This window comes from Electrona antarctica, assembly GCF_951216825.1.
Source record: "Electrona antarctica genome assembly, chromosome: 9".
Lineage (NCBI taxonomy): Eukaryota > Metazoa > Chordata > Actinopteri > Myctophiformes > Myctophidae > Electrona > Electrona antarctica.
In genome coordinates, this window is record NC_136790.1 from 31,946,478 (window position 1) to 31,968,912 (window position 22,435).

Consider the following 22,435-nt stretch of genomic DNA (forward strand, 5'->3'; position numbering starts at 1 on the left):
CCACATATTTCATGTGTCATTCCGTACATTCCAGTACATCGCACACATCGTTTTTACCTTATCCTTTGAGATGCTTTTGTCCTAAAACATTTTTTTAATGTATTATTATGGCCTTACACTGAATGACACATACAGTGCATAAAATACTGATATATACTGATATATATATATATATATATATATATATATATATATATATATATATACGCACACACACACACACACACACACACACACACACACACACACACACACACACACACAAAGGGCACCTACGGATGGCTGCAATTCGAAACTGGCCCCCGTAAAATCTGAATCCCCCCCCACCGCCCCCCCTTTTTCCCCCTCACTGTATATGTTTTTTTTCCCTTACCTCCATTATGATGAATTCCTGTACTGTTCTTTGTCTATATAGAAGTGTCTATTTGTACGTCTCTAAATGTTTTGATGAATTGAACATGGTGGACCCTGTTGTAAACAAGTGTAATGCTTAATTGGGTCGTCCACTCACAGTTAACAGCCTTTGTATTGAGTTTGTGCTTGAAATGTACTGTTAACTGTTAATAAAATTTTCAATCAATCAATCAAAACACACACACACACACACACACACACACACACACACACACACACACACACACACACACACACACACACACACACACACACACACACACACACACACCAGCGTTGTGATTGGTCATATGGAGCCGGATTTTCAGCCAGTCAGTGAAGCCGTTATTGGTCGTTGTCACTGTCAGCAACCGACATACACAGTAGTTGACAGATAAAATGCCTTTCTTCTAATAGCGCTCCGTTTGCTTGCCAGTTTGAGGTTTTAAATTCACGTTTAAGTCACCACCAATGAGTATTAACTGCAAACATGGACCTTGGGTAAGTTTGTCTTTCTATTTATTTTAAAACAGCGATAGCCCAGCTAACGTATTAGGCCATCCGCTGTGGGAAATTAGCATGTTTCGGCAGCGTTTATATTTAGTTTGAAAACAGCATAGTTCATTTGATAAACAATACTTAAATAAAAAGCACATATGCAGCCGCGTTAAATCCGCGTGAGGTTCAATATGTAGGTACGTACGTAGGCCTACGTACTGCGTGGCGTAGCCACATTTAGAGCCACGATAGATCTGACCGCTATGCCCATAAAATACTGACTTTAATGACTATGGTCATGTCATGTGCTCATGAGGACCGACCGACTTCAAACTCGGCGCGCGCATCGGCATTTCCAATAGTGTCTACTCCAGGTCTACTCGAGTGCCGTGCGGTGCCGGTGGCGCCCACTGTCCGTTGACTGGCCGTCGTTCGAATATTTCTTCCGAGGTGGAGCCTGGTGACGCAAGGACGGTTATAATGTTATAATACCTTTATATTATAGCATGGCTCTGTTTGATCATGTCTCTCTGCAAGTCTGCAACCATGCATATATATGTTCCAGTGGAACATATTTAGCCATAATCGTTCAGCTTAATATTTCTTAGTGGAAAAGTTCCACTATGAGAAGTACAATTTGACTGATGTTTATCACAGAGGACTACTGACTACTGGACGACTGGCAGAACAGAATCCATTCGGACCGTAAATAAGACAATACATATGAGACTCAGTTTATGTCACATTTAAAGTCTGACTTATCCCCTCTGTTTTTTAACACAGAGATGGTTTACTGTTTGAACTTGAGAATGGAAAACCCAGACTAATTCTACTCAACCATGGTAAGACAGTAAAGACACTTCCAACTTTGTTAACAACATGTTTGTGCTATTTAGACTTAACCAAAAGGTGAATGTCATGTTACAAACAGAAAATAATGTTTTTGACTGCTGGGTAAAACAACTATGATTAGTATTTAATATTTATTTATCTTTTTACCCTTGATTTATTTATTTATTACCACCATTGTATAGTCTAAATTAATCGCATACATTAATCGAACAACAATAATTATAATAATAATACAAATTGAAATAATGTAAAATATCATCACTGTTGTTGAGCGTGATCCCATTCATTTGACATAACTGTTTATGTTCTACTGCAGGAGCTGAGAAGAAGCCGGCTAAGGTAGGACTAGCTGATTATGGCACTGCTCTGTTGCCACTAACTATTCATATCAGTGTGTTCTCATATCAGTGTGTTCTTATCTATTTGTTCGGATATCTGTGTGTCTGTCAGCTGTCTACCACGTCATGGAAAACTCCTGTTGGTCAGAGAAGCAGACAAGCGTCTCGTCTGGAGGAGGAGCTGCAGAGGGAGGAGGTGACTGGCAAACGCAGGGAGGCCAGGAGGAGGACAAGATTTACAGCAGCAGGTACCCAAGTCCCCAGAGCGGCTGGCCAACATTGAAGCCGCCAAACTCTACTGTCCAAAGCTGGAACTGCTGGCGGGTGGTTTTTGCCCGTGCATGTAGCGAGTAAACCCCGCGCAGCTGGGGTTTAACACGGATCGCTCGTTAGCAATTCTGCATTTTGGACACCAAATGTTGGTGTCCAAATCGGAAAAATGCAGAGGTAGAGCGTTCTTCCGGGTCCTTCAAACGCCACTGAGCAACTTCCATTGAAATGAACAGTGGGGGCGGGGATGTCCTCTCTCTAGCTTATATATAACTCTATGCAGGTACCTCTTCCACCTCCTCTACCCACGATGCAACAGGAAGGAGTGGAACGAAGCCACTGACATCACGCAATACTCCAAAAACAAATCACCGTGTAGTGGGAGGGGCTGAAGTTGCACCCAGGGTAAGACGTGATTCTTCTGTTTATGTATTATTTCAAGAATAATTTAATACAATAATAATTGTAAACCTATTTATTTAATGAAATGTCCCACAGTGTGGGTTTGCTTTGCTGGTGGGTAGTGGGTAGTGACGCCCTTAGGTGATTGGTTGATGAATGAATGAAGTCAATGAGTGTGTGCGTGTGTGCGTGTGCGTGCGCGTGCGTATGCAGATTTCAGACAACGGGTCCAAAAACATGCCCTCTAGCATCACCAATTGTGAAACAGGACTACCAACCAATGAGGTCACGACGGACCTTAATCACATTCGGCTGAACTCCCTGGCCAATGGGGTAGCAGGATTGAAGGAAGGTGTGGTGTATCTGACCAATCAGCAGCTGCAGCAGATTATCAGCTCCATTAACAACTCAGCCTCCGCCAATCAGAGCTCAGAAGAGGAACAACATTGGCAAGGTCATCTGAATAGGAGGATGGGGGGAAAAAAATCACTGGTTAAAAAAATAACATCATAGAGAAGCACAGTCATCAAGAATAGACAAAAAAATGTTCAGAGCATTTGTCTGTTACCAGTGCCACCATATGTTACCATGGAGGGGCTCACTAATTAATTCTTGTCTGAAAGTATTAATTTGTGAAATTGCATTTGAAAATAAATCTGAAAACCACAATCAAATGTAAATCATTTATAACAGATTCAGGATAATCTCCAGAACACTTGACTCAGTCATACACAAACGTGATGGTGCCATGCTAAACATCACCTCTGTATTCCTTTTGGTCTGGCTAGGGTGTGACTCCACAGTGAAGGAGGCAGCTGGAGAAGTTGAAGGAGAGAGGAGCCCTGATAGTAGAACTGGCATATCAGAGGAGAAGGAGAACAAGTGAGGAGAATTCATAAATGTTTCTGATAGACTTGAACAAGCTACAACATAGAAAATATAATAACTGTGTGTTTCAAACAGTGTATTGATCTGGTTGGGAGACAGAGAAACTGAGAGCAGAGTTTCTCAGAATGACAAGAAGACTCGGTGGAGGAGGGAACTAGGTACAGTACACACACACACACACACACACACACACACACACACACACACACACACACACACACACACACACACACACACACGCACACACACTATACATAAAATGCTAAATCAAGTTTGTGTGTGTACTATAGATGAGCAGGTAGCTGTGAAGCAGAACAGAGTAGCAGCACAGAGACAGGTATGATGTTACTAATCTCACCAACACCGATTATCATATCGACCTATCATCACAACACATTCAAAATACATGAATACCTTACAATGCAATCAATGGCATTTCTCTCTTCTTTAATAATGGGTGTGTTTCAACAGGATGGTGATGGTGCATTGTCAGTTCAGTGCTCTGCCAGAGAGTTGCCTGCTGTCTTCAAATCAAACTTCAGACGAAGAGTAAGACATATACGCACGCACATACAGTACATGCAGTACAGAGTACATACAGAAGTACAAATGTGTACACTACACACACACACACACACACACACACACACACACACACACACACACACACACACACACACACACACACAGTGTCACTGACTGACATATAAACGTGTTGTGTAGGAGGACTATGCAGAAGAGTGTGTTAATGGAGAAGAGAAGAGAGAGGAGAGGAGGAGGTGGCTGGAGCAGTTGGACAGACAGAAAATGGAGAACACTATGAGGAGGAGGCAGGAGAAAGACCTCCTCAGCCAGGTACAGTAGAAACTAGAAAGACATGGCTGTGTAGTGTTTCTTGGGCAATACACAAGAAACACTGCACAGTGCTGGAAAAGTAACTAAGAACAAGTACTGTACTTGAGTACAATTTTGAGGTTGAGTACAACTTTTGTAGTTTTACTTTTATGGACCAGAGTGTTCCTAGTACATTGCAATATTGATCCCTTTGTTTAAGTAAAAAAAAAGGAGTACAGTACACAACTAGTGCTTTATGTGGTGTCTTACAATGCGGGACCACATGTTAAACTTGCACTATGTTCCGTCTCCTCAGACAGAAGACTATGAGCATTGGGCCATGCACTTTGACTCCCTGCACAGAAGAACTCCTGTTCCTCTACCTACCTCCACCTTACCCCCAACCACCCTGTCCTCATCCACCCTGCCTACGGCCCAAGGTAGAGGTACAGAGCGGGTGGAGTCGGAGGTGGGCAGGGTCCCCTCCACCAGTCTGTCCCTGGTTTGGGACAACCTGAGCAGCTGTGGTGGAGCAGAGAGTGTTGGCAGAGCCAGTGTTGATACTGCTGCTGGATACACCAACCGGTAGGTAGAGGACAGATGGATGGATGAGTGGACAGACAGACTTCATCGTATGACAGTGTTGTGTAAAAAATAACAGATCTACAAGTTCAATGTGTCGCAATGGGTTGTGAGCTTGTAGATCTTCTATTGTTTTTAAACGATTTGTCTATAATGTCATACCCATAATTGGGAGGCCACAAGAGCTTTTAACTAAATATTAACATTAACATGAATTGACATACAAGGTTTATGCCTGACAGCGACAATATGCTATATATTGTATTTCACCTTATTTGACCAGGAATAGGCCTAGCATTAAAAATCTATATTACAAGGGAGTCCTGGCCAAAACAACAGCACACAAACTTTAAATTTTATTGTTTGTTTACATTCTTTTTACATTTGTGTGTGTGTGTGTGTGTGTGTGTGTGTGTGTGTGTGTGTGTGTGTGTGTGTGTGTGTGTGTGTGTGTGTGTGTGTGTGTGTGTGTGTGTGTGTGTGTGTGTGTGCGCGTGCGTGCGTGCGTGCGTGCGTGCGTGCGCGCGTGCGTGCGCGCGCGCGTGCGTGCGCGCGCGCGCGCGCATGGGTTTGTGTGTTCCAGTCACTTGCGGACCATGACTGCCTTGCTTGACCCTGCTCAGATAGAGGAGAGAGAGCGGAGTAGAATTAAACAACTGGAACTGCAGGTGAGAGGAGTGTGTTTTGCACCGTGGTCAATTTCATTATCTCCTCAGTTGAGAATTGCACCACTATCCGAAGATGAATTCTGTAAAGTAGTAGTAGGTAGGGTTGTCCCGATCGGATCAGGTGATCGGAAATCGGCTCCGATCACATGATTTACAAAAGATCGGAATCGGGGAGACAAGATCAGATTTTGAATTGTCTAAATCTCAAAGAAAGATGTCAGAGATCATCAAACAAACACTCAGAGGCGTGAAAGACACCTATGATGGAAACAAAGGAAATGCAACCCGCTATGTACTGTATGATGGCATAGGTGTCTGTAGTACTCTCTCTGAATGAGAGAGATACTCTTTAAGAGTTTTAACTTGACTTCAGTTTTATAAGCTGTAGAACTGTATTCACTCTAATTAACCAACAGGGCTTGACATTAACTTTTTGAGGCACTTGTCCTTCGGACGAGTACATTTCCTATTCACTTGTCCGGACACAAAAGTCACTTGTCCGGAGCAGGGGTCATCAACATGCAAGCTTGTGATGGACATTTTCCTCAAACAAAATGTTTGCCACGGACATATGTCGTGGTTTCCTCAACCCTTTGTACAAAGCTGAGAGGGATTGCATAGATGGAGCAATTTGTAACTAATTACTTCAGAGACAGTGGCAAGAATTGAGCAGTTGAGACGAATAAGTCCAAACTAATGATCCATAATGTATATAAATCATGGATAAGTGGTCAGGACAAAAAGGCCTTTTCGGGGAGGGGTCAGAATAAATTGGTTATTCGTCTCAACTGCTCGTCATCCACCGGCCATTATGATATCTAAAAAACAGACTGCAGTGAGATTTTTCGAGGTGCAGTCATAGGCATGTTCTGTATCCGCCACTATTTGGTACCTGTTTTAACAAGGTTTGGATACCTGTTAAGTGTTAATGTCAATTGGCACAATACAGAACAATAGAAGCTAATAAAACGATGTCAGCTGGAACAACAGAACATTCAAAAAGGATTTGTTCGTTTTCTCAGTCTTTTTCTCTTTATTTCTGTCTGTCTGTCCCTCTCTCCCCCTCATCAGAGGGCGATCGAGGCTCAGGTGGAAGAGCGTCGGCAACGGAGGGAGAGAGAGGAGCAGATGAGGAGAGAGGAGGAGCAGATGGAGGAGAGGAGAGTGGATGAGGAGCGAAGACAACTACAGAGACAATATGAGTTAAATACATTGAGAGAGAGACAGAAGGAGGTACACATACACACAATTGTAGGGATTATTAGGCAAGATTATGATGTCAATTAGCCAGAAATCAAATGCAACCCCGACTCGCCAGCGAATCGAATACACATTTAATTCCTATCTACTTGCATCTCATTAACGTCCAATTGAAGACGTGAGTCACTTAGCCTGTCAATATACACATAGTTTCCACTCGGAATGAAGCGCTTTGAAACTATGTACATACTGTGTATCTTATCATAAAAACGTCTATCTGAAGACGTGAGTTACGAATACCTGGTATGAATAAATACTGTGTTACAGTTCCCCCAATATAAAACAAATCAAATACACACAGACGGAATCAAAGAATAGTCCGGAGATTTGTTTAGATTTGTACCAGCAAAATGAGATATTTATTATATCGAAATACTGTTACAACATACTTGTCATATACTCAAATAAAACATAGCAAGAGCGGCCGCGTCAGGGTTAATCCAATTCGGACATTAGCCGTAAAGACTTAACCCTGCGCATTGAAAATATACTATTTGGTAGACTGTGGTATAGTTGCTTCTGACTAGTCCGCACATGAGTTGTGCAAAATAGCCAAGGGCAACCGTTATAAAGTCCAGTCTTACTCAAATAACAATTTCAACTATAGGTCCGTTCAGTTTACAAGCACAATGCAAAGATAGTTTCAGGAAGAAGAAGAGGAAAGAGGAAAGAGGTTCTCGCGAGGAGGGGCTCTATGGTTGGCGTCACTTTTAAGATTTAAATGACAAAACTACGTCAAAAGGGTAGCTAATCCTATCATTAGTTCTGAACACTATTTTGTATTAAAAGAATGTCGTTCCGGGAGCATGATGTCAAACACATCTTTGACCAACCTTTTCGATGATGGAACCTCAGCGGCGCTCGGAAACTGGATACCAGGGTTAAGTTGACAAAATTAGTTTCCAGCCTGCACGCGAGTGTAACTTTCCTCGTACTTGTTTAGTTAAAGTATAAAGTATAAAAAGTCGATCAAATCGTTTCATATGGAAACCCACAAGTGGTAAACGGGACTCGCTCTAAGTCCTGAAGTGGTTTCCGTGGCGGTGCAGTTCTAAGAGCTCACCGGCTGAGGCAGCCGGCGTCTCGGGGAGAAGAAGCACCAAACTGAGCAACGTGTCTTGGGTGACACACGTTATATTGAAAAAGGGGTCTCAAACTAAATTAGGCGTTTCCCTTTGTCTAACTCCAAAACCAGTTTTAACCAGTGTTAGTTGGAGTCAACAGAATTGTTTATCCAAGCTTTTACGGCCCACAGGAAGAGGGGAAAGACGCTGTCCTGTGCACCTATCACTCTCTCTCCTTATCGCTGAGCCATCTCCTCTTTCAAGCGTTAGTACACAGATGTGTGCGCACACGCGCACACACACACACACACACACACACACACACACACACACACACACACACACACACACTCTCCCTTCAGCCTCGCTCACTCATTTTACATGTTCCATAGTTTCCATATGTCAACAGGTAGAAAATGATTATATTGAGAACAAAAACAGGGAGCATGTATTGCTGATTGGAGTATCAGTGGTGCGTGCGTGTTGTTGTAATGTAACGAGGTAGGACACCCCATCCATCCTGTGAGAGTTCATCTCTCGGTCAGCCCAGGTCTGACCTGGGTCGTGTCCTGATAGTCACCTCTCTCTTTCTCTTATTCGGTCTGTGGTCTCTCAAAAACCCCCCTTTGCTGTCAGGTTAATCCAGGGGTGGTTGATTGTTAATTCAGTTTGTAGACAAACGGGCGCATCTGGCACTTTTAGCAAGCCAGTGTAAGGGAGAAATGTTACTCCATTTCACCTCACCATTGGGGCGTCTCTCTGATCTTACTTGCTCAGAGCGACACCGGTACTTGGGGGGAGGGAATCTGGTCCCCTTCCATTGTTCGGTTCAACTTGCATAATTGTCAATTACAAACCCTCCCAATGTCAGGCTACATATCCCCTCTCTAGGATAAATGAAGACAACGTTCGTGGACCTTCGTTTGGCCTAGTTACATATCCTGACCTCCATTCGGGACAAGATGTCAAGTTGAGGCCAATGGGGTGTCTGTCTTGCCCATAGGGCCCCTTTTTCGACAGTGGGGTCGCGTTCCCCTGTAGTGGTGTCAATGTTCGTAGCACTCCCTTGGATGCCCAGGATAGCACCTGTGACACAGGGGAAAGGTAGGAAAGGCAGTGTCTGTACGGTCGTTTCAGGTAGGTGTAGAGTTCTGCTGGGTGCAGAGTAGATTCTATGAGAGAGTGCACAGGCGACAGTGTCTGAATGTCATTCAGGCTTCCCCGAGCACGACATACGCTCCCAGGGGAAACAACACAATGTCAATTCATTCAAAACACTGTCATTCAGGTGGATGCCAGGTTCCGCTAGTCACGGAGCAGCATCCATGAGAGAGAGAAACAGGAGACAGTGTCTGAAGGTCATTCAGGCTTCCCGAGCACGACATACGCTCCCAGGGGAACCAAAACAATGTCAATTCATTCAAAACACTGTCATTCAGGTGGATGCCAGGTTCCGCTAGTCACGGAGCAGCATCCATGAGAGAGAGAAACAGGAGACAGTGTCTGAAGGTCATTCAGGCTTCCCGAGCACGACATACGCTCCCAGGGGAACCAAAACAATGTCAATTCATTCAAAACACTGTCATTCAGCTGGGTGTAATGCCCTCCAGGCCTGGCGTAGCATTCATGTGGGGAAGAAAGAGCGGACAGGAGACAGTGTCTGTAGTGTCATCCAGGCGGATGCAAGGTTCCGCTAGGTGCGGGGTAACATCCATGTGAGGGAGAGAGAGGCAGGAGGCAGTGTCTGTAATGTCATTCAGGTGGGTGTAAGGCTTCCCCGAGCACGACCATACGCTCCCAGGGGAAACACAACAATGTCAAAACATGTCATTGCTGGCAGGTCAAAGTGTTATTGACCACATCATGCACCCAAAACGACATGGTTTCTCCTAAGTCATTTTACACTGAGCTCTCTACTCCTATTGATAAAGTTGTACTGGTCTAATCAGGGTGATAGAGGAGAGAAAAGTGGAACAAGGGCCAGAGTAGAAGAGAGGAAATAATACTTTCGTTTGTTAAAATAAAATTCAAACGATAACAGACTATAAGGAGCAAATGGCTCAACGTCTAGTGGAAATAATTATTTTGTCTGGTAAAAACAAACAAACGAAAAACTAAGGAGCAATGGCTCACACTCTAATGGTAGAAAACAAAACAGTAACTACATTTTGTGACCACAGGTGGTTTAGCAGGCTAGTGCACCTACAGGTTTGAATTCATTCCGCTAGCGAGGTTGATGTTTGATCATGTCTCACACCGAGTCAGGAAACGGAACAAAAGGTCAACCCTCTATCTTAGGAAGCATTATTCTGCACAGGCACTTTGAGGTCGTTTTAATAATAATAAAACAAGAAAATGTAAACAAAAATTACTAATGGTGTGTGTGTTACACATACCAAGTGATCATCCCGTTTCGGTAGGGGAGGAGGTTTCTTACTGTTTCACGGGAAACAGGGTCCTATGTTGCTTAAACTATTTTGGCGAGAAACTCAGAGTCTGTCAGTTCGGTGATTGTCTGGGGCGTGTGTAATTTGATTTGGTTTCGGTGTACCCATTTTGTCACTGGCTTGCCTTGGCCTTTCCATTTGGGGAGGGACCTATTGTTCATCCCCTCTTGGTGAGCAAAAGTGGAACACCGAACCAAATCCCTTACTTGGAGCTGGTCCTGCGAGGGCCTTTTGCCATAGTGGGCTTTCTTGACCTCCATGCTCTTTGCCAAGTTCTTCTGAGAAGATCTGGCAAATGGTCCAATCCAATCTATCTGCAGATCTGCCCATGGGAACATAATTCCCCTCTCTTGTAAGGGTGTTCTCGGGGTTGGACTTGAAGGTTGGAACTGACAGCACGTCAAACAACCTTTCACATAATGAACCACGTCTTGGTACATTTTGGGCCAATAGGCCATCTGGCACAACTCATCGCAGGTTGCCTCGACACCTCGGTGTACAGCAGTTGGGGAGTTGTGGCCGAAGCTTAATAGTACCCCCCTGTGGTGCTGGGGTATAACTAGACGCGGAGAAGTATATGAATCAACAGCATACACCAACAGACCATTGCTCAGTGACATGTAGTCGCTTGACAATAGTAGTTGTGTTAAATACTCTGTTGAGTCCCTGTCTGTGTCAGGGATAGGTGTTGGTGTGTCCCCAGCAAGGAGCGCCATCATGTGGGCTAGGGCTGGGTCAGCCGCCTGTAATGACACTAGATCAAAGTCTCTTTTCACAGGGGCCGTCGTCCCATCAGGGGACCGTTGGTCCCGCTGCAGTAACGCAGGGATTTTGCCAATGACCGGAATGGTCAGGCTGGAATCATAGAAGTCAGTGCTTATCAACAAACCCAAGTCTGTTCCTTCGCACAAAGTGACGTCGGTATCCAGCCTGTCTGTAGACCTTCCTTCCACATCCAAAATGGGTGTGTCTTGGAAAGTCAGACTTTGCCGTAACTGGGCATCTCTCCCCCCTAAAGGAGGAGTCCCCGGTGGGGAATTAGTGCCCTGTAAGCAAGTTATTTCCAGCTGTGCCTCCACGAGGTCACTGTTGGTCTGTTGAAACTGGGTAAACTGCGCCTTGAGGTCGGCGATCTCTTGTTTAGCCCTATTCAACTTACTATCTGTGGTGGCTAGCTTGGTGACAATATCAGTCAAGCGAGCCTGTGTCTCTCGTAACTCAAGTTCATCAGTCAAGTCTTTTATCTGCTGCCGAGACCTGGCAATTGCCTCCACGTTAGCTTTGACTGCTAAGCAATCAAGCTCATGTAACCGGACTAAGTTTGCCAATACATGCCCAGTTAATTTCTCGCGTTCTGCCTCAGTGTAAAGTCTTGATTCAGCATGAGCACTAGCTAAAGTTTGGAGATTTGAAAGGACTGTGTCTGCATCTATTTGACCGACGTTAGGAATGTCAGAGTCTGTCAGACTAAGCATCTTTCTTATAGCTACGCAACAATCCATGTTCCCTGTTCGTGTAGCTGGCTCACAGCACAGTATGCTTCTAAGCCGCAACAATTCTGTCAACAGACAGCGGTAGGAAACAATGCAACAACCACGCTCCCTCGTGCCTCTCAGGCAAAAACAGCACTGTGGTCCTCAATTTGGTTTGAGGACAATTGTGCACAAGTGAAAAGGCTATATCGTTTGTGTTATTATTCCTGCCCCTAACCCCCCTTTTTATTAACACCCTTAGTTCCTTTTGCAAGGAAGAAAGGGAGTGAATAAAAATTAAAAAGGGAATAAACACACAAAAAAAAATTGAATTAAAAATCTCAAACTGTAAATGTCCAAAATTAAAATAATTATTTAAACCCAATCAGTCAATTGCCTGATCAACCAAACCTCAAAGGTTTAATCAATCACACATCCAACCAAACGGAAATAACCAATTAAACCAGCAAGCTAATTGCCTGGTCGATCAAAACCTCAAAAGGTTGTTAGATCCACCACTCACTTAGCCAGAAGGTTATTTCGAGCCTTAAATTTTAAATGCCACCAAGGAATGACTGAATCTCTTGAAATTCACACTCCTAATGACAAAACGTTATTAATTAAGTAAACTCAACAATTTAATTGCCTGGTCAATTAAAACATCAACCACACACCTAAACAGAGCTTATTTTAAAAATCCCAGCGTCCAACGAGAGATCGGAATGAATCATTAAAATAATTAAGTCAATCCCCATCTCAAAAGTGGAACTGGAATCTTCAAAACAAACCCATTTGAGCATAACGGGCCAATGAATCGACTGAAATCCTGAAAGATTTTAAAACGATCAGTCAACCAAAGTCCACCTTAAAAATTTAAAGTCAAATGATAATGCCTGAAATAAGCTAGGGCAGGGGTGTGATTAAAACGAATAACAAAAGACCTGTATCCCTTAAACAAAGCAAGCCTGATTTTGCACAGAACAAAGGCTATGCAAATTTAAAGAATGCTCCAATTTTGTCCAAGGCACAGGCCGTAAATAGCAGAAACGTTTCACTTATGCACCACAAAATCAATTATCCACAACCGAATTTGCCTGAAATGAGCGTAAAAGAGGGTTTACGATTACCACAACACCACGCTATATGTTTACAAACACAAGCAAACAACGCAAAATGTCCCCACAGCAGTGAGGCAATTAATGAGCTACCAGTATATGCGAACTTAATGAGTGTACTTTGACACGCAAAATAAGTCCCCACCAAGTGCAAAGATTAAGAGGTGTTAATCTTCGTCAAGTAGCAAAAACACGACCATGCATGTGCCCTCTTACAGCTCACATAGTGAAGCTAATGTTATGACACGTGTGACACCAGCGACGGCCACTAGATGGGGCGGCACGCCTTACTTGTATCACAACAACGTGTCAGTAGGCTGGACACCAAGTGTCACGGCCTGAGACCCCCACCTCTCAGGGCGGAGTTTCAGACGGGGGAAATCAAGATGGCGATTTTGCAATCTGCCTGGGTAGCAGCGTCCCACAAGTACAGCGGAAACGCCCCACGTCACCAATTTCCAAAATGGCGACCTCGCAAAGTCGCAAAACACAATGGCCAGAGTCCCCCGAACACCAGATGGTTTCACACTGTGTTTTTGACCAACGTCACACCAAGTAAAAGTGTAACGCTGCTTGAACCGTACGGGCCCCGTAAAAGCAATCAAGCCTCTTCAACGACCAGACAGTCCACTAGATTTATTTCACTCCTGATTTAATGACCGGACACCTCAAAAACAACGCACTATGGGGACACTTAAGTCTAAATTCATACTAAACCTTTCAAAATGGTTTTTCTGTAATCCCGTGAGCCGCTATGGGTTCTAGACAATTCCCAGGCTCCAAATTAGCAATAGGCATTACACAATGACACTATACGAATTAAATCGATCTGCTAAATGGCAAAATAGATTCGTTGCAGAACCATTCACGAGCAGCTTACGCTCGGAGCAATTGGCAACAGGGCGCTAGGAAATAAAATCTGTTAAAAACGATAGCCCTTGGTTTATTAATTTCGCTCCTTATATTAAACACCACAAGCCTCTGCAGGAAGCTGCGGATAAATTGGGAGGGTATTCGAACGTAATGTTGTAGGTTCCAGCCACGGTCACAGCGTGAGACGCGGATCAAACCATTTACTCTAAAAAAGAAACAACCTCGATTCCAATTACATGTACATTAATTTCTCTCACATCGAAGGGTCTTATATAACACAGTAAACCAGTGCCTCACACGGGGCACCATTATGTAGGGATTATTAGGCAAGATTATGATGTCAATTAGCCAGAAATCAAATGCAACCCCGACTCGCCAGCGAATCGAATACACATTTAATTCCTATCTACTTGCATCTCATTAACGTCCAATTGAAGACGTGAGTCACTTAGCCTGTCAATATACACATAGTTTCCACTCGGAATGAAGCGCTTTGAAACTATGTACATACTGTGTATCTTATCATAAAAACGTCTATCTGAAGACGTGAGTTACGAATACCTGGTATGAATAAATACTGTGTTACAGTTCCCCCAATATAAAACAAATCAAATACACACAGACGGAATCAAAGAATAGTCCGGAGATTTGTTTAGATTTGTACCAGCAAAATGAGATATTTATTATATCGAAATACTGTTACAACATACTTGTCATATACTCAAATAAAACATAGCAAGAGCGGCCGCGTCAGGGTTAATCCAATTCGGACATTAGCCGTAAAGACTTAACCCTGCGCATTGAAAATATACTATTTGGTAGACTGTGGTATAGTTGCTTCTGACTAGTCCGCACATGAGTTGTGCAAAATAGCCAAGGGCAACCGTTATAAAGTCCAGTCTTACTCAAATAACAATTTCAACTATAGGTCCGTTCAGTTTACAAGCACAATGCAAAGATAGTTTCAGGAAGAAGAAGAGGAAAGAGGAAAGAGGTTCTCGCGAGGAGGGGCTCTATGGTTGGCGTCACTTTTAAGATTTAAATGACAAAACTACGTCAAAAGGGTAGCTAATCCTATCATTAGTTCTGAACACTATTTTGTATTAAAAGAATGTCGTTCCGGGAGCATGATGTCAAACACATCTTTGACCAACCTTTTCGATGATGGAACCTCAGCGGCGCTCGGAAACTGGATACCAGGGTTAAGTTGACAAAATTAGTTTCCAGCCTGCACGCGAGTGTAACTTTCCTCGTACTTGTTTAGTTAAAGTATAAAGTATAAAAAGTCGATCAAATCGTTTCATATGGAAACCCACAAGTGGTAAACGGGACTCGCTCTAAGTCCTGAAGTGGTTTCCGTGGCGGTGCAGTTCTAAGAGCTCACCGGCTGAGGCAGCCGGCGTCTCGGGGAGAAGAAGCACCAAACTGAGCAACGTGTCTTGGGTGACACACGTTATATTGAAAAAGGGGTCTCAAACTAAATTAGGCGTTTCCCTTTGTCTAACTCCAAAACCAGTTTTAACCAGTGTTAGTTGGAGTCAACAGAATTGTTTATCCAAGCTTTTACGGCCCACAGGAAGAGGGGAAAGACGCTGTCCTGTGCACCTATCACTCTCTCTCCTTATCGCTGAGCCATCTCCTCTTTCAAGCGTTAGTACACAGATGTGTGCGCACACGCGCACACACACACACACACACACACACACACACACACACACACACACACACACACACACTCTCCCTTCAGCCTCGCTCACTCATTTTACATGTTCCATAGTTTCCATATGTCAACAGGTAGAAAATGATTATATTGAGAACAAAAACAGGGAGCATGTATTGCTGATTGGAGTATCAGTGGTGCGTGCGTGTTGTTGTAATGTAACGAGGTAGGACACCCCATCCATCCTGTGAGAGTTCATCTCTCGGTCAGCCCAGGTCTGACCTGGGTCGTGTCCTGATAGTCACCTCTCTCTTTCTCTTATTCGGTCTGTGGTCTCTCAAAAACCCCCCTTTGCTGTCAGGTTAATCCAGGGGTGGTTGATTGTTAATTCAGTTTGTAGACAAACGGGCGCATCTGGCACTTTTAGCAAGCCAGTGTAAGGGAGAAATGTTACTCCATTTCACCTCACCATTGGGGCGTCTCTCTGATCTTACTTGCTCAGAGCGACACCGGTACTTGGGGGGAGGGAATCTGGTCCCCTTCCATTGTTCGGTTCAACTTGCATAATTGTCAATTACAAACCCTCCCAATGTCAGGCTACACAATAGTGTGATCAATTGGTCAACCTGCTGTGGACTGACGGTTTTGTGCATTTAGGCTGCAACAAAAACTAAGTCTAAACAAACGTGTGTGCGTGTGCGTGTGTGTGTGTGTGTGCACGCTGTATAGGAGAAGCAGTTTATCCGGCAGCAGCTGTTATATGAGAGTGTCCAGAGTGCCCAGCAGGAGGCACTGCACTTGAAACAGAAACAGAGGCTCATAGAACTCACCAGGAGAGGTCATGATGTTGGCAGACTGCTGGAGTCTATAGCACACAATGGTATATAGTTGTATTTATTTTAACCTTTATTTGAAATGACATTAATCTCTGAATTCAATATAAGAGCTAGAACAGTGGCGAGAGCGGCAGCTAGCAGACCCACGCCATCTGCTTTGGAAACTAATCATATGACTGTCCCATAAAGTGTATTAATGTGTGCCGGTATTTGTTATTAGGTAATGAGGTGGAGGAATGTTTGGAGGAGGTCGCAGGTGCAGAGAAGACTGCTGAGGAAGAGAAGACTATTGTCTTTCCATGCAGAGACATCTCTGTCCAAACCGGTTAGTACTACTACCACTACTACTTTTCTAAATGTGTACTGTTACCTTGTTATCTTGTGTGCGAGTACATCAGAGTAAAACCTTTATTGTGGTTCATCAGACATTGTAGCAGCAATAATGATTAAACAAAAACATTGTGTATATGTGTATATGTAGAAGTGACTCCCCCAGAGTGTCTCCAGACAGCTCCTTGTCCTCTTCTCTCTCCTCCGCCACCTCCTGGAAGGAGAAATGACAAGCAGAACCCCAGGCTGCCTGGAGTGGAGAGAGGCGTAGAGAGGGAAGGAGGAGAAAAGAAAGGTGAGAGGAGAGGAGGAGAAAAGACAGCTGGAGACCTCTATGAGCGCTTTGCCAGAACAGACAATAGCAGTAAGAGAGTAAAGAGGAGACCAGATTGGAACGTCAACAGGTACGTGTACTGTGTACACACACACACACACACACACACACAGACACACACACACACACACACACACACACACACACACACACACACACACACACACACACACTCCATTCCTCTCATCATCTCTATTCTCGTCTCATCATTCCCTTCTCTCTCTCTCCTGGCAGACCGAGTGGGAATTTCGTTCCTGCATCAGAGCGTTACCCACCCTCCCTCCAGAGGAGCAGACAGGAGGCACGGCTGAGGAGACAGGCGGACCTCCTGGCTCTGCAGGAGAGGAGCTGCCCGTCTAGGACTGATAATCTTAACCCTGGTCCGACTCCTAACTCTAACCTGGGTCCCAGCTCTAACCCGGGTCAAGGCAGATGTATTACTAACCCTTCTACAAAAGAGGTAGATGGATTGAAATGTTCCTGGAACCAAGTTAGTTTTATATTTGAATGATTTGATTAATTTTATTTGAATTATACACCAACAGACAGACAAGAAAATCCAAAGGATAACATGTTAAAGTGAAAACAACAGCCTCTGATAAAATGGTTCATGGCCTCCACCACAGCAAGTTTAGAGAAATATCTGACTTTAGTTGGCCACCAACTGTTCCCTGCTGGGCATGACCTGAGCCAGCACTAACTCTAGCGCTTTGTTGGTATCCATATACAGTAACAGTATAAGCATCTCACCTTCTAAGTCTGGAGCTGTCAGAACCAGAAAGGCCCTCTGCTCTTTGGGATCCCACTCAATATAAATTAGCTGATCATGTGGTTCAGAGGCACAGCCACTGTGGAGAACCCCCAGACAAAACTGCCCAGGAAAGATCACACATTGGAGAAGTTATGTCAACAAAGCTGATTCTGGTGATTTATTTAAAACCCAAAGGCCTAGTACTTTACCGAGCAAGGTACAATTGCTGTATTCATGTTATATTACCCTTAAAGGGAAGTTGTGCCACAGAAATTTTAGATAGAAATTAATCTACTTGCTGTTTTTGTATAATAAGTGATTTTGAGACCTAGTATGTCATGAAATGTAATCCCTATCCTATGTCTGGTTCCTCACAGAACAGAAGCAACAGATTAAGTTGATGAACATTATTGATCAATATTACCAGATTTTCTTTTGATGGACTGTCCTACTGGTTGACTAATTTTCTAGTTTGTGTTTTTTACTGACTGTTATCTTGTCTCCAGGTGGAACGTAAAACCAGAGAGGTGTCAGTGTGTCAATCTATCCACAGTGAGAGGTGAGACATGACTTTCACTTTTTCTGTCTGTCAGGAGGATATAGAATATCATTTTCAGGTATGCTTTCACCTAAAACCAGCAGTACCAGGGCTCTTGATAAGATAGTTTGTAAACCAGCACTGCTAGTGAACCTGGTAGGATAAACGAAAAACTACAATACTAGGGGCCCTGCTGTGGGACGTTGTTTAACTTACTTACTCACTTGAATGGAAATGGGTTTTTACAAATGTAGCATGCTACATTTGTAAAATCTTCCTCTCATTTTAGAACCATTTGACTTGGATTATTTTTGCACAGGTGAGGGTAAATTAAATTCTGTTTGACCAAGTTTGTCGTCCACTGGATCCTTACAAGGATGTGTGTTTTTTCTGGTATTCTATAATAAATGTGAGAGCAGGTGTGAAAACAGGACTGTTTTTGTTTGAAAAAACTATCCCATTTCCACATTGACAAAACCATGACATTATTCTACATTTTGTTTTAGACATATCTTTAAAAAACTGGATATCTTTGAATCAATCTTTTTTATGTTGTAGCTACTCTATTATGTCTTACCAGTTAACAAAAAAAAGTTCTGTTTCCTCTCTGCAGGGGGCACTCTCCACCAGTTCCTGCTGTTAGACATGGACAGAAGACACACCCACATAGTGACATCTCCTGCCTACACCCAGACCTGTCCACCACCCCTCCCTCCCAGCTGGATTTTGTTCCCTACATCCGAACTGATGAGGTTTACCAACTACATACCCCACACACAGGTTAATACTATACAACTACATACCCCACACACAGGTTAATACTATACAACTACATACCCCACACACAGGTTAATACTATACAACACAAACTGATGAGGTTTACCAACTACATACCCCACACACAGGTTAATACAATACAACTACATACCCCACACACAGGTTAATACTATACAACTGATGAGGTTTACCAACTACATACCCCACACACAGGTTAATACAATACAACTACATACCCCACACACAGGTTAATACTATACAACTGATGAGGTTTACCAACTACATACCCCACACACAGGTTAATGAGGTTTACCAACTACATACCCCACACACAGGTTAATACCCCACACACAGGTTAATACTATACAACTACATACCCCACACACAGGTTAATACTATACAACACAAACTGATGAGGTTTACCAACTACATACCCCACACACAGGTTAATGAGGTTTACCAACTACATACCCCACACACAGGTTAATACCCCACACACAGGTTAATACTATACAACTACATACCCCACACACAGGTTAATACTATACAACTACATACCCCACACACAGGTTAATACTATACAACACAAACTGATGAGGTTTACCAACTACATACCCCACACACAGGTTAATGAGGTTTACCAACTACATACCCCACACACAGGTTAATGAGGTTTACCAACTACATACCCCACACACAGGTTAATACTATACAACTACATACCCCACACACAGGTTAATACTATACAACGACATACCCCACACACAGGTTAATACTATACCAACTACATACCCCACACACAGGTTAATACTATACAACTACATACCCCACACACAGGTTAATACTATACAACTACATACCCCACACACAGGTTAATACTATACAACTACATACCCCACACACAGGTTAATACTATACAACTACATACCCCACACACAGGTTAATACTATACAACTACATACCCCACACACAGGTTAATACTATACAACTACATACCCCACACACACAGGTTACAACTACATACCCCACACACACAGGTTAATACTATACAACACTACCCCCACACACAGGTTAATACTATACAACTACATACCCCACACACAGGTTAATACTATACAACTACATACTATACAACACTACCCCCACACACAGGTTAATACTATACAACACTACCCCCCACACACAGGTTAATACTATACAACTCATACAGTAACACACACAACACAGAGGTTTAACCACTTGAACCTAGAAATAGCAGATCTAGACTATAAGCTTGTAGATAGGTTGTTTTAGGCAAAGAAGCGGTCAAAGTACAGAGTCTGGAGGGTTTAAGTGGTTTCTAATACAATACATACATGCTGTGTATGTAAGTATGTGAGTATTGGGTTTACACATATAACAAAGTTCTCTTCTCTCCGCAGATCCCCTCCAGATGAGTTCTCCCACTTATCTCCCCTCGGCTCCTCATCCTCGCACTGAGAGAGGCAGACATCTGCTCCACAACAAATGTACAAATGCACAAACACACAGACAGCAGGAGATCCTCAGAGGACTGGCTCAGCTCAGACAGGTAACACACACACACAGGACTGGCAAGCCTTTTTAAGTCTTTAGATGGTGGTCCAGAACATGAAGTCGAATTAAAAGATCTTTCTAACAATGTCATAACTATATAGTAGGCATTAGTGACTAGTCCCTTTAGTAGAGAATATCCCTTTAAGGAGAAACAAAATGCTGAAGAACTGGGCTATAGAAACGCAGCATCACTGCTGCTTGGAGCGGCGCATTGATGCCGCTGAAGCGTGTTAAGTCAAACGTGTCTCTTGACACGTATGAAATGCATTTGTGACCGTTCCTGTGAGGAGCAGAGAGAGAGCAAACAATTAACTGACCAGCCCTTGGTTTGCCCATGAACATTTAGACAGACTGGCAGACGCATGATTTTGGGAACCCTATACAGAATGTATATTTAAGTTGTAGGCTTGTGTTATTAAAACACTCGTCTGTTATAGGTTATACCACCCAAACAGTTTATAATCTAATGGAAACTGTAGTTTCCATTGCTTCTCTGCTGGTATAATAGCATCCATTTGCCAACTGTTACTGAGTCAGTTTCCCTGGTTGGACTTAGCACGTGGAACTTAAGGAACATGTAATTCCAACCAGTTCCTTTCCCCTCCATCAGGCGTTATACTGTAGGTTAATATATAGGTCATACCAAAAGAGTTTATAAATTGGAGTCTTCGTTTCTATGCTGACAAGATTGCATGCGACATGAACACTCTAGGTTTTGGTCTTAAGTATGCTACTTTCCAAAATGTACACCATGACAACCTTACTCAATATGTTGAGTAAGGTTGTAACAAGTGTCTGAAAGGCATCTTATTTTACTACATAGGCCTAGTAATATTTATTTTTTTATCACAGCTGGTCTGACAGTCGTAACATTCAGCAAGCCCACCTTTCAACAGCCAATGGAAGTGGTCGGTTGGTTTGCCAACCACTCCCGTAGGTTCCCAAATCACGCAGCAGTGACATATTAGATGCATGGTTAACATGGTTGCTGGCTTTTTTCTGTCCGTTAGGGTCTCCTTCAAAAGCAGCGGGAGTTGGAGTCATCTCTAAATCCCCACCTGAATCACCATGACAACCATCTCAGCTCCTCCCAGTGAACCTTCCCCTCAGAGGATGACATCGACAATGGGCATGGCACCCATAACCTGTAGATGCTGAACCATGTGACCTGCATCACTGAGCACACCTTGTGTTGGTTAAAATTAGCTGACAGCACTTTAACTGGAATTGTGGCATGTGTGAATTTAAGTTTCTATGTGGCCTCAGTGTGCTAGAAACTTGGATGTTAAAACCACTTTGTATTTAAATGACTACAGGCTTATAAACTGAGACGACAAGTAAAAACTGCTGATTTAAGCTGTAATTTTGGTGTGAGTGTGAATAATAAAGTACTTTTGTTTTTATAACAATCTGACTTTTCAATTCGTTATGTAAAAGACATTAAGAAACTCCAGAGGAAATCGTGCTAATTTTCAGCACGTACATTGTTTTAATACAAACGACAGTAAGATGGTATAAAAATAAGAATTTAAAAAAAAAACATGTTACTGGCCTCCCACAGAGACCTTCTCTGGGGGGGTTTCAACCTGACTGGACTTCTTTAGTACAAAAACATACAATAGAGCCCTGGGTAGGCTGTGTCTTTTTATGCTAAAAAAATAACTCATAACTCACGGCA

The 22,435-nt window shown here is 43.2% G+C and overlaps 1 protein-coding gene across 2 annotated transcripts; it reads left to right on the forward strand.

The window, feature by feature from the left end:
* Positions 1–755: 755 nt before the first annotated feature.
* ccdc66 (coiled-coil domain containing 66) lies at positions 756–22,163 on the forward strand. 2 transcript variants are annotated; one of them, XM_079511364.1, is made up of 22 exons: positions 756–894; positions 1,675–1,733; positions 2,060–2,082; positions 2,194–2,329; positions 2,635–2,756; positions 2,967–3,207; positions 3,542–3,635; positions 3,717–3,799; positions 3,932–3,978; positions 4,113–4,190; positions 4,365–4,496; positions 4,792–5,060; positions 5,641–5,725; positions 6,797–6,958; positions 16,346–16,496; positions 16,673–16,777; positions 16,934–17,186; positions 17,351–17,576; positions 18,374–18,426; positions 19,019–19,185; positions 20,604–20,752; positions 21,768–22,163. In XM_079511364.1, the coding sequence occupies exons 1-22, from the start codon at positions 884–886 to the stop codon at positions 21,852–21,854; spliced, it is 2,733 nt and encodes a 910-aa protein (XP_079367490.1). In that variant the 5' UTR covers positions 756–883; the 3' UTR covers positions 21,855–22,163. The 2 variants fall into 2 exon arrangements, with proteins under 2 accessions (XP_079367490.1, XP_079367491.1); XM_079511365.1 differs by having other exon boundaries at positions 4,368–4,496.
* The last annotated feature ends 272 nt before the right edge of the window (positions 22,164–22,435 follow it).

Bases quoted from the DNA above. Each gene is read 5' to 3' on its own strand.
- ccdc66 (XM_079511364.1), top strand. The intron at 4,191-4,364 runs GTAAGACATATA...CGTGTTGTGTAG, and splicing joins AATCAAACTTCAGACGAAGA to GAGGACTATGCAGAAGAGTG. The intron at 4,497-4,791 runs GTACAGTAGAAA...CCGTCTCCTCAG, and splicing joins AGAAAGACCTCCTCAGCCAG to ACAGAAGACTATGAGCATTG.